The following is a 12,721-nucleotide window of genomic DNA, read 5'->3' as shown; positions in this document are numbered from 1 at the left end:
GAGGGAGATAAGTGTTTCCAGTTTCAGAGATTTTTGTAGTTCGTTCCAGTCATTGGCAGCAGAGAACTGGAAAGAGAGGCGGCCAAAGAAAGAATTGGTTTTGGGGGTGACTAGAGAGATATACCTGCTGGAGCGTGTGCTATGAAAGTAAATAGAGCCAAATATATCCATAAAAGTCACTTGTCCTAGAGATATTTACACGGTTATCAAAAACGTCACGCAAGGGTAAGCCTACACCAAACACAGCTCTTATTTTAAGTGTTTCCAGAATCCCTTATGGGAGAAAAATTAATTGTGGAAAAACGACTGGACCCATTTCCCTGTTTGACCGCTAGGTTTTATGGGTAATTATGACTCATACTGTGGTACTCTATGGAAATATGCCTAATGACTTCCATACAAAAGTTCCTCGCTTCTTGGGGTTTATTTTCGTTGAAACAAATTTTGGGCGGAGTAAAATCTTTCGCCTCGCCTCTTCCTCTACCCAGACAACGGATAGCCAATCGCATCATCAATCATGTTGAGCCAACACTTCCGCTTTCTTCTACGCTACGGAAAAGTGTTTTTCGGTAGCTAGGTAAACAACATGGCTGCGGGATCCAGCGGTGCGGGCATCGAGCTACAGAAAGAGTTGATTTGTGCCATCTGTCTTGACTACTTCAACGAACCGGTCATTCTCAAATGCGGACACAATTTCTGCAAATTCTGCATCCTGATGCATTGGGAGGAGAACGGAGGAGAGGACGTCGGTTATCAATGCCCAGAGTGCCGAATGGTTTGTTGTGCTTCAATGCTAATTAGCGTGTTTTTATCCTTATCAGCTGTTTGCTAGCTAGACAATTTCTTTGTCATCTTGAATGGTCAAGTTAATCGTAGCAAGTGTAATTTACAATGCATTTTCCCGTACCTATTTTAAGCGTTTTACCACTGGAATTGGATAAAGTTAGAGATTTAGTTAATAACACCGACACTGCTGAAAAACGCGGAGCCTTTGTGTTATAAATTAGCTTGGTGGCTAATTAGGTAGTATGGCGAGGTGTTGTTTAATCAAGCCAACATGTAATCACGGCCGAATCATCATGCCCTTCATCTCTGTGACTAACTAACTAGTAACATAGCAAACTTTAGTATTGTCTCCTTTCTCTCAAAAGAAAGAACCCCACACTGCTCTTGTCAGTATCACAAAGTATAAATAACGTTTTATTCAGGAAGGAGTAGTGTGCGGGTCTTTATTTTTTTTTAATCCCAATTAAACTATCATTTCATTATTCCCGCTCACCTGCAACGGGCACACTGAGATGCAGGAGTGATTTTCCTGTTTTTAGTTACCCTTTGTCAACAATGTCTGAAACACTATTTTATTACCTGTGATAAGGTTAGGGCACATTCAGACGCGAACTACTTTTAGCTGCCATTGATGAAGGTATCTTCTTTTAGGAGCCTGACGCTTGTTGGTTACCATGGGCGAAGGTAACCCGGAGGATAAGGTTTTTCTAGGGCTGGGCGATATATTTTTAGGGTGGTGTACCGGTATCGATCCACATACATGTATGGATTTTTTTACAATACAATCTATATAAATGTATTTTGATACAATGGCAAAATAAATAAACTGTTCTATTACATGTAATTGGGCTACTTCTCTGTCAGTTTGATCTTAGTTTGATTGAGTATGAAACCATCAGAAAGCCCATTTAAAATCAATTTTTAATTCATATGTTGTCATCCTAGGGCAGCGTTTCCCATACGCTGTCCTCTGGACCCCAAGGCCTGTAGTACGTTTTGGTTTTGGCCCTACACAGCTGATTCAAATGATCAAACCTTGATGATTAGTTTATTTTTAATCAGCTGTGTAGTGCTAGGGCAAAAACTAAAACATGCACCCCTTGCTGCTCTTGTCAGTATCACAAAGTATAAATAAAGTTTTATTCCAATTCCATTTGTTCTTGTGCATATATTCAGAACTTTAATTATTTTGAAATATAAAATAAAAAAAAACACTAGTTACAAAAGTATGTGGACACCCATTCAAATTAGTGGATTTCTATATTTCAGCCACACACGTTCCTGACAGTTGTATAATATCCAGCACACAGCCATGCAATCTCCATAAACAAACATTTGCGGTAGAATGGCCTTACTGAAGAGCTCAGTGACTTTCAATGTGGTACCGTCATTGGATGCCACCTTTCCAACAAGTTAGTATGTCAAATTTCCGCCCTTCCTAGAGCTGCCCCGGTCAACTGTAAGTGCTGTTATTGTGACGTGGCAACATCCAGGAGCAACAACGGCTCAGCTGCGACGTGGTAGGCCACACAAGCTCATAGAATGGGACCACTGAGCGCTGAAGCACGTAGCACTTAAAAATCGTCTGTCCTCTGTTGCAACGCTCATTACTGAGTTCCAAACTGCCTGGAAGCGACGTCAGCACAATAACTGTTCATCCGGAGCTTCATGAAATGGGTTTACAAGGCCGAGCAGCTGCACAAAGGCTTAAGATCCCCATGTGCAATGCCAAGCGTGGGCTGGAGTGGTGTAAAGCTCACTGCCATTGGACTCTGGAGCAGTGGAAGCGTGCTCTCTGGAGTGATTCAACATCTGGCAGTCCAACAGACAAATCTGGGTTCGGCGGATCCCTGGAGAATGCTACCTGCCCCAATGCATAGTGCCAACTGTAAAGTTTGAGGATGAATAATGGTCTGGGGCTATTTTTCATGGTTCAGGCTAGGCCTCTTTGTTCCAGTGAAGGGAAATCTTAACACTGCAGCATACGATGACATTCTAGACGATTCTGTGCTTCCAACTTTGTGGCAAAAGTTTGGGGAAGGCCCTTTCTTGTTTCAGCCTGACAATTCCTCTGGGCACAAAGCAAGGTCCATATAGAAATGGTTTGTTGAGATCGTTGTGGAAGAACTGGCCTGCACAGAGCCCTGACCTCAACCCCACCGAACACCTTTGGGATGAATTGGAACACCGTCTACGTGCCAGGCCTAATCGCCCGACCTCATTAATGTTCTTGTGGCTGAATGGAAGCAAGTCCCTACAGCAATGTTCCGACACCTAGTGGAAAGCCTTCCCAGAAGAGTGGAGGCAGTTATAGCAGCAACGGAGGGACCAACTCCATATTAATGGCCATGGTTTTGGAATGAGATGTTCGGCGAGCAGGTGTCCACATACTTTTGGTCATGTAGTGTATTTTTGGCCATATCGCCCAGCTCTACCTGTTGTTGTAGCAAGCTAAAAATGTTTGCCTAACTGTCTAAACTAATTCAGTACCTCCTTTTCATTTGATGGTAATAATCTAAAAGCTGTTTGTTCCAAACTTTTCTCTTTCTCTGTAGATATTTAACAAGATCAGCTTCACCAAGAACTACCTGGTTAAGAACCTTGTTGATAAGCTGAGTGGGTTGGAGTGTCTGAAGCCCTGTGAGCAGCCGGCTCCATCCAAGCGTTTCCAAATAGATGGGAAATGCGACAGGCATGGAGAGGAGCTGAAGCTCTATTGTCACACTGACAACAAACCCATCTGTGTGGTGTGTAGGGAGTCCCGGGCACACAGGTAACACATGTTCCAAGTTTCCCCTCAGGCCTACAGATCTAGGATCAGCTTTCCCTACCCTAATCTCAGAAACACATAACAAAAATGGTTGTGTAATTGTGTCAGCTGCTTGATTCCGTTCTGGGCTGTTAAGAGTTGTTAAGGACATTGTATCGTGTGAAGAGACAGCCTTGAAGATGTTCACCTAATCTTTCAGGTCATAAATAATCCTTGGTTCCTGCCTGTGTTTGGTAAAGATATGAGGGGGAGATGGTCATGACCCCCCCCCCCCCCCCCCCCTTCCTTAGGACTATCTGGCAGAACAGTCAGAGTATGTTCTTTAAGTTAAGGTCAGAGACGGTGCCAGACGCATGCAGGCACCAACCCTATGAACTATGCCTATGTAACATGTCTGTAAGCAGTATATGAGAGATCTAACGGGACTGCCCCGACAGAGCTCCTGAAATATGTGTTCTATGGTGCATCATGTTCGTTGGAATCTCTCCAGTTAACTGTTAACAACGATCCATTCAAGTTTGACTTTGAGTGTCCCTGTTGTCCGCGGGTCCTTTTTAAAATATTAAATTCATTCATCTGATTAGAAGGCCTCGAGGCTTTAATGTCTTTAAATTCAGTTTGCAAAGGTCAGCGACGACTACAGTGTTTCCTGTATATTGTGTCGCTGCTTAGTTGTTGCCACATGTCAAATAACACTTTCAGGATGTTGGAGAGCTGGCCAACCACATGTTTCTCAGTACTGGTAAACAGTATATGGCGAAGTACTTATTTCTGTAATAAAGCCCTTTTTTGCGGCGGGGAAACTCATCCTGATTGGCTGGGCCTGGCTCCCCAGTGGGTGGGTTTAGCTTCCAAGTGGGCGGGCCTATGCCCTCCAAGGCCCACCCATGGCTGCACCCCTGCCTAGTCATGTAAAATTCAAAGAATAGGGCCTAATGTATTTATTTCAAGTGACTGATTTCCTTATATGGACTGTACCTCAGTAAATTCTATTTTTCTTCAGTATATTTGAATGACGCACACAGTGCATTGGTACAGTGCATTGGTACAGTGCATTGGGCAAAGTATTCAGAGCCCTTGACTTTTTCCACATTTTTGTTACAGCCTTATTCTAAAATGTGTTAAATCGTCCCCCCCATCAATCTACACACAATACCCCATAATGCAAAGCAAAAACAGGTTTTTATTAAAAACAAAAATCAAATGTGTGTGTGTGTGTATGTGTATATATATATATATATATATATATATGTGTATATGTATATGTATATATATGTGTATATATATGTGTATATATATATGTATATATATATGTGTGTGTGTATATATGTGTGTGTATATATATATATATATATATATATATATATATATATATATATATATATATATATATATATATATATTTAAAAAAAATGTAAGTATACATTTTACATAAGTATTCAGACCCTTTACTCAGTACTTTGATGAAGCACCTTTGGCAGCGATTACAGCCTTAAGTCTTCTTGGGTAATGACGCTACAAGCTTGGCACACCTGTATTTGAGGAGTTTCTCCCATTCTTTTCTACATATTCTCTCAAGTTCTGTCAGGTTGGATGGGTAGCGTCGCTGCACAGCTATTTTTAGGTCTCTCCAGAGATGTTCGATTGGGTTAAGGGGGGGAGGGGGGGGGGTGCCTGCTTTGTTGTTTGAGCTGCAGATTGCCTTTCAAGATGGATGGAGTGGTTGAACACAGTAAGGACATTCAGAGACATGTCCAGAAGCCACTCCTGTGTTGTCTTGGCTGTGTGCTTTTTATTTTATTTAAAAAAAAATATATATATATATTTATTTATTTATTTAACCTTTTATTTAACTAGGCAAGTCAGTTAAGAACAAATTCTTATTTTCCATGACGGCCTACCGAAAGGCATAAAACCTCCTGTTGGGACGAGGGTTGGGATTAAAAAAATAAATATCATAGAAATATAGGACAAAACACACATCACGACAAGAGAGACAACACAACACTACATAAAGAGAGACCTAAGACAACAACATAGCAAGGTAGCAACACATGGCAACACAGCAAGGCAGCAACACAGCAAGGTAGCAACACATGACAACACAGCATGACAACAACATGGTAGCAGCCCAAAACGTGGTACAAACATTAATGAGCACAGACAACAGCACAAAGGGCACGCAAAGCAGCCACAACTGTCAGTGTCCATGATTGAGTCTTTGAATGAAGAGATTGAGATAAAACTGTCCAGTTTGAGTGTTTGTTGCAGCTCGTTCCAGTCGCTAGCTGCAGAGAACTGGAAAGAGGAGCGACCCAGGGATGTGTGTGCTTTGGGGACCTTTAACAGAATGTGACTGGCAGAATGGTTGTTTGAATGTGGAGGATGAGGGCTGCAGTAGATATCTCAGATAGGGGGGAGTGAGGCCTAAGAGGGTTTTGTATTTAGGGTCGTTGTCCTGTTGGAAGGTGAATCTTCACCCCAGTCTGAGGTCCTGAGCGCTCTGGAGTAGGTTTACATCAAGGATCTCTCTGTTCTTTGCTCTGTTCATCTTTCCCTCGATCCTGACTAGTCTCCCAGTCCCTGCTGCTGAAAAACATTCCCACAGCATTTTTTTAATTTGTTTTTATTGAACCTTTATTTAACTTGGCAAGTCAGCATGATGCTGCCACCATCATGCTTCACCTTAGGGATAGTGCCAGGTTTCCTCCAGACATGATGCTGCCACCACCATGCTTCACTGTAGAGATGGTGCCAGGTTTCCTCCAGACATGATGCTGCCACCATCATGCTTCACCATAGGGATGGTGCCAGGTTTCCTCCAGACATGATGCTGCCACCATCGTGCTTCACCGTAGAGATGGTGCCAGGTTTCCTCCAGACATGATGCTGCCACCATCATGCTTCACCGTAGAGATGGTGCCAGGTTTCCTCCAGACATGATGCGGCCACCACCATGCTTCACCTTAGGGATGGTGCCATGTTTCCTCCAGACATGATGCTGCCACCATCATGCTTCACCTTAGGGATGGTGCCAGGTTTCCTCCAGACATGATGCTGCCACCATCATGCTTCACCTTAGGGATGGTGCCAGGTTTCCTACAGACATGATGCTGCCACCATCATGCTTCAACTTAGGGATGGTGCCAGGTTTCCTCCAGACGTGACGCTTGGCATTCAAGCCAAATAGTTCAATCTTGGTTTCATCAGACCAGAGGGTTTTGTTTCTCATGGTTTGAGAGTCCTGTAGGTTTGTCTAGCAAGCTCCATGTGAGCTATCATGTGCCTTTTTACTAAGGAGTGGCTTCTGTCTGGCCACTCTACCATAAAGGCCTGATTAGTGGAGTGCTGCAGAGATGGTTGTCCTTCTGGAAGGTTCTCCCATCTCCACAGAGGAACTCTGGAGCTCTGTCAGTGACCATCGGGTTCTTGGTCACCTACCTGACCAAGGCCCCTGTCCACTGATTGTTCAGTTTGGCCAGGTGGCCAGATCTAGGAAGAATCTTGGTGGTTCCAAACCTTGTCCATTTAAGAATAATGGAGGCCACTGTGTTCTTCGGGACCTTCAATGCTGCAGAAATGTTTTGGTACCCTTCCCCAGATTTTTTTCAGTTTGTTTAAATTGGGCCTTTCAGGGGAGCAGTGTTTAAAAAAATAATTAGAAATATTGATTTGTTAATTGCTTTTTGGGGATTCAAATTCTGTTATGGTGATGATAATTCTGTTACGGTGATGAGAATTCTGTTATGGTGATGAGAATTCTGTGAAAGTGTTTGTAAAATGCATAGTATTTGATCAAACATTTTGTTTCCTCACTATCACTGGTTTGATCAGAGTTTACTCTCCTATTATTTCACCACCTATCACTGGTTGGAGGTTGACCGTTAACCACTGATCTAGGAACACGTTAGCCTACCCTTCCCTCAAATTCTCTCTTTGAGCAAATCGGGTGGATATCACCAAACTGATGCTCTCAAGGTCAGAGTTTCTGTCACGTAGAGCATTCAAACCAGGTCCTTAAATAACACGATGGTGTCCCCTTGTCTTTTCAGACACCATGATGTGGCTCCTGTTCCAGAGGTCCTTGAGGATATGAAGGTGAGGCCCCGAGGACACAACATGCTGCTGTTGCTGATAAAGATTTGTTGCTATGGTTTCTGAAAAAGTCAATCTGATACAGCCATCTTGGAATATTTAAATGAATGACATGATTCTAGAACCATATCACTTGTAAATGTGTCGTGAGCTTAGTTCAACTGTCGTTTACCCCATAATCAGAACCCAAAATGGAAGCTTGGTTTTACTTACAAATGTATCTTGCAAATGTATCAGCTCTGTCTATGAACTGACTGGTTACATTTCTCCAGCCCTGTCCGTCAGCTGTTTACCAAAACAGTGACGGGGTGTCTGCTTTGTTTTTGTTTGAACTGCAGATTGCCCTTTTTTTTAAGATGGATTGAGTGGTTGAACACGGTAAAGTGTGTGTGTGTGTGTGTGTGTGTTTCTCTCAGAGCGAACTGCGTCTGAGGCTGGTGGAATTAACATGGCAGAAGACGGTGTGTACCAGAGTGAAGGCTATGGATGAGCAGACCAAGAATGAAGCCAAGGTACACAGCTGGGCTCTGGATATACATAGATATGCTGTTGGTATACCAGTGAACTAATATATATATATGTATATGTGTGTGTGTGTGTGTGTAATAATGTGTATATGTCTAGAGTTTGGACACGCCTACTCATTCAAGGGTTTATTTTATTTGTACTATTTTCTACATCGTAGAATGATAGTGAGAACATCAAAACTATGAAATAACACATATGTCCAAACTTCTGACTGGTACTGTATCTATCAGTAGCCAGTTTGTTAGGCGCCACCACCCTGTTCACGAAAATGGTTCGGTCCTACAGACAGTGAGTCATGTGACCGTGGCTTGCTATATAAAGCAGACAGACCGGCATCGAGGCATTCATAATGGGCAAAACCAGTGACCTAAGAGACTGAGTGTGGTATGATCATAGGGACCTAAGAGACTGGGTGTGGTATGATCATAGTGACCTAAGAGACTGGGTGTGGTATGATCGTAGTGACCTAAGAGACTGAGTGTGGTATGATCATAGGGACCTAAGAGACTGGGTGTGGTATGATCATAGTGACCTAAGAGACTGAGTGTGGTATGATCATAGGGACCTAAGAGACTGGGTGTGGTATGATCATAGTGACCTAAGTGACTGGGTGTGGTATGATCATAGTGACCTAAGAGACTGGGTGTGGTATGATCATAGTGACCTAAGAGACTGGGTGTGGTATGATCATAGTGACCTAAGAGACTGGGTGTGGTATGATCGTAGTGACCTAAGAGACTGGGTGTGGTATGATCATAGTGACCTAAGAGACTGGGTGTGGTATGATCATAGTGACCTAAGAGACTGGGTGTGGTATGATCATAGTGACCTAAGAGACTGGGTGTGGTATGATCATAGTGACCTAAGAGACTGGGTGTGGTATGATCATAGTGACCTAAGAGACTGGGTGTGGTATGATCATAGTGACCTAAGAGACTGGGTGTGGTATGATCATAGTGACTTAAGAGACTGGGTGTGGTATGATCATAGTGACCTAAGAGACTGGGTGTGGTATGACCATAGTGACCTAAGAGACTGGGTGTGGTATGATCATAGTGACCTAAGAGACTGGGTGTGGTATGATCATAGTGACCTAAGAGACTGGGTGTGGTATGATCATAGTGACCTAAGAGACTGGGTGTGGTATGATCATAGTGACCTAAGAGACTGGGTGTGGTATGATCATAGTGACCTAAGAGACTGGGTGTGGTATGATCATAGTGACTTAAGAGACTGGGTGTGGTATGATCATAGTGACCTAAGAGACTGGGTGTGGTATGATCATAGTGACCTAAGAGACTGGGTGTGGTATGATCATAGTGACCTAAGAGACTGGGTGTGGTATGACCATAGTGACCTAAGAGACTGGGTGTGGTATGATCATAGTGACCTAAGAGACTGAGTGTGGTATGATCATAGTGACCTAAGAGACTGTGTGTGGTATGATCATAGTGACCTAAGAGACTGTGTGTGGTATGACTGAGTGTGATGGTTCCAGTCTCTCAGAAACTGCCGGCCTCCTGGGCTTTTCACGCACGACAGTGTCTCAGTTTACCCAGAACGGTGAGACAAACAAACAACATCCCGACAGCGGCGGTCCTGTGGGCAAAAAACTGCTTGTTGATGAGAGGACGAAGGAAACGGCAAGAATGGTGCGAGCTGACAGGCGGGCAGCAAACAGTGGTGTGCAGAACGGCATCTCGGGAACGCACAACTCATCGGTCCTTGTCACACATGGACTATTGCAGCAGACGACCACACCGGGTTCTGCTCCTATCAGCTTAAAAACAACAGAAAAAGCAGCTCCAGTGGGCAGGCGATCATCAACACCGGACAACCGAGGAGTGGAAAAACATCACCTTGTCCAACGAATCCCGGTTCCTGTGTGTGTTCATTCCTCCTCTGGTTAGACTGACAGTCGTGTGTGTTCGTTCCTCCTCTGGTTAGACTGACTGTTGTGTGTGTTCGTACCTCCTCCGGTTAGACTGACAGTCGTGTGTGTTCGTTCCTCCTCTGGTTAGACTAAACTGTTGTGTGTGTTCGTACCTCCTCCGGTTAGACTGACAGTCGTGTGTGTTCATTCCTCCTCTGGTTAGACTGACAGTCGTGTGTGTTCGTTCCTCCTCCGGTTAGACTAAACTGTTGTGTGTGTTCATTCCTCCTCTGGTTAGACTGACAGTCGTGTGTGTTCGTACCTCCTCTGGATAGACTGACAGTCGTTATGTCAGATGACCATTAGGTGACGCCAGTGTCTTTTCCCCATGTTATCACATCTTCTAGTTAAAGAAGCTGAAGCTGAAGGAGAAGATTGAAGAGGATGTGGGATCTCTAGTCCAGTTTCTGTTGGATGAGAAGGACGACCTACTGGAGGTTAGTGTGTGTATATACAGTTGAAGTCGGAAGTTTAAATACACTTAGGTTGGAGTCATTCACTCAGTTTTCAACCACTCTACAAATTTCTTGTTAACAAACTATAGTTTTGGCAAGTCGGTTAGGACATCTACTTTGTGCTTGACACAATTCATTTTTCCAACAATTGTTTACAGACAGATTATTTAACTTATAATTCACTGTATCACAATTCCAGTGGGTCAGAAGTTCACATACACTAAGTTGACTGTGCCTTTAGCTTGGAACACACTCAGCTTGGAAAATTCCAGAAAATTATGTCATGGCGTTAGAAGCTTCTGATAGGCTAATTGACCTATTTTGAGTCAATTGGAGGTGTACTTGTGGATGTATTTCAAGGCCTACCTTCAAACTCAGTGCCTCTTTGCTTGACGTCATGGGAAAATCAAAAGAAATCAGCCAAGACCTCAGAAAAAAGATTGTAGACCTCTACAAGTCTGGTTCAATTTCCAAACCCCTGAAGGTACCACGTTCATCTGTACAAACAATAGTACGCAACTATAAACACCATGGGACCACGCAGCCGTCATACCGCTCAGGAAGGAGACACATTCTGTCTCCTAGAGATGAACGTACTTTGGTGCAAAAAGTTCAAATCAATCCCAGAACAACAGCAAAGGACCTTGTGAAGATACTTTTGTACCTGTATCCTCCAGCATCTATATCCACAGTAAAACAGGTCCTAAATCGACATAACCTGAAAGGCCGCTCAGCAAGGAAGAAGCCACTGCTCCAAAACCGCCATAATAAAGCCAGACTACGGTTTGAAACTGCACATGGGGTCAAACATTATACTTTTCGGAGAAATGTCCTCTGGTTTGATTAAACAAAAATAGAACTGTTTGACCATAATGACCATTGTTATGTTTGGAGGAAAAAGGGGGATGCTTGCAAGCCGAAGAACACCATCCCAACCATGAAGCACGGGGGTGGCAGCATCATGTTGTGGGGGTGCTTTACTGCAGGAGGGACTGGTGCACTTCTCAAAATAGATGGCATCATGAGGAGGGAAAATTTTGTGCATATATTGAAGCAACATCTCAAGACATCAGTCAGGGAGTTAAAGCTTGGCTTTGGCAAATTTGTCTTCCAAATGGACAATGGCCCCAAGCATTCTTCCAAAGTTGTGGCAAAATGGCTTAAGGGCAACAAAGTCAAGGTATTGGAGTGGCCATCACAAAGACCTGACCTCAATCCCATAGAACATTTCTGTGCAGAACTGAAAAGGCGTGTGCGAGCAAGGAGGCCTACAAACCTGACTCGGTTCCACCTGAAACGTTTGGCCCAAGTTAAAGTATTTAAAGGCAATGCTACCAAATACTAATTGAGTGTATGTAAACTTCTGACCCACTGGGAATGTGATGAAAGAAATCAAATCTGAAATAAATTATTCTCTCTACTATTATTCTGACATTCTTAAAATAAAGTGGTGATCCTAACTGACCTAAAACAGGGAATTTCTACAAGGATTAAATGTCAGGAATTGTGAAAAACTGTGTTTAAATGTATTTGTCTAAGGTGTATGTAAACTTCTGACTTCAACTGTATTATGTCACCCCACACACACACACACACACACACACACACACACACACATTATTATAGTAACATATGACGTTTGGCTAACGCCTTTATCCAGAAGGAATTAGTCGTGCTTGCATTGTTTGTGTGGGTGGGAATCAAACCCAACAATCCTGGCCTCGGTGGGAATCAAACCCAACAATCCTGGCCTCGGTGGGAATCAAACCCAACAATCGTGGCCTCGGTGGGAATCAAACCCAACAATCCTGGCCTCGGTGGGAATCAAACCCAACAATCCTGGCCTCGGTGGGAATCAAACCCGACAATCCTGGCGTTGAAAAACACTGTTTTACCAACTGAACCCCCGAGGATCCTGTCTCAGTATTAGTCATGTTTAGTATTCAAACAGTCATTTTACAGTTAGGTTTTGTAAGCTGATGATGTTGTTTACTTACCGTACAAATACCGTGTTCTCAAATTTCATCTGCTTTTTGTTATTTAATCAACTAAGAGATGGCAAACCGTAGCAAATGGTATACTCTGTGTAGCCTGATGGCTAGTTGGTGTACTCTGTGTGTAGACTGATGGCTAGTTGGTATACTCTGTGTGTAG

The 12,721-nt window shown here is 43.4% G+C and overlaps 1 protein-coding gene across 2 annotated transcripts in view; it reads left to right on the top strand.

Moving 5' to 3' along the window:
* The first annotated feature begins 340 nt into the window (after window positions 1-340).
* Window positions 341-12,721, top strand: part of trim47 (tripartite motif containing 47) — a 23,505-nt gene continuing 11,124 nt past the window's right edge. Inside the window, exons 1-5 of one of the 2 annotated variants that reach the window (XM_036967576.2) lie at window positions 341-775; window positions 3,342-3,559; window positions 7,609-7,654; window positions 8,068-8,163; window positions 10,460-10,549. In XM_036967576.2, coding sequence (XP_036823471.1) covers window positions 587-775; window positions 3,342-3,559; window positions 7,609-7,654; window positions 8,068-8,163; window positions 10,460-10,549 — 639 coding nt within the window. In that variant the 5' untranslated portion in view covers window positions 341-586. The remainder of the gene's footprint in view (window positions 776-3,341; window positions 3,560-7,608; window positions 7,655-8,067; window positions 8,164-10,459; window positions 10,550-12,721) is intronic. The other variant, XM_036967577.2, reaches the window with a different exon arrangement.

The sequence above is a fragment of the Oncorhynchus mykiss genome, chromosome 29 (genome assembly GCF_057628025.1).
Source record: "Oncorhynchus mykiss isolate SJ-2025 chromosome 29, ASM5762802v1, whole genome shotgun sequence".
Taxonomy (NCBI): Eukaryota; Metazoa; Chordata; class Actinopteri; order Salmoniformes; family Salmonidae; genus Oncorhynchus; species Oncorhynchus mykiss.
The sequence above is the reverse complement of the archived record's forward strand: the minus strand, read 5'-3'. Positions and strand labels throughout refer to the sequence as shown.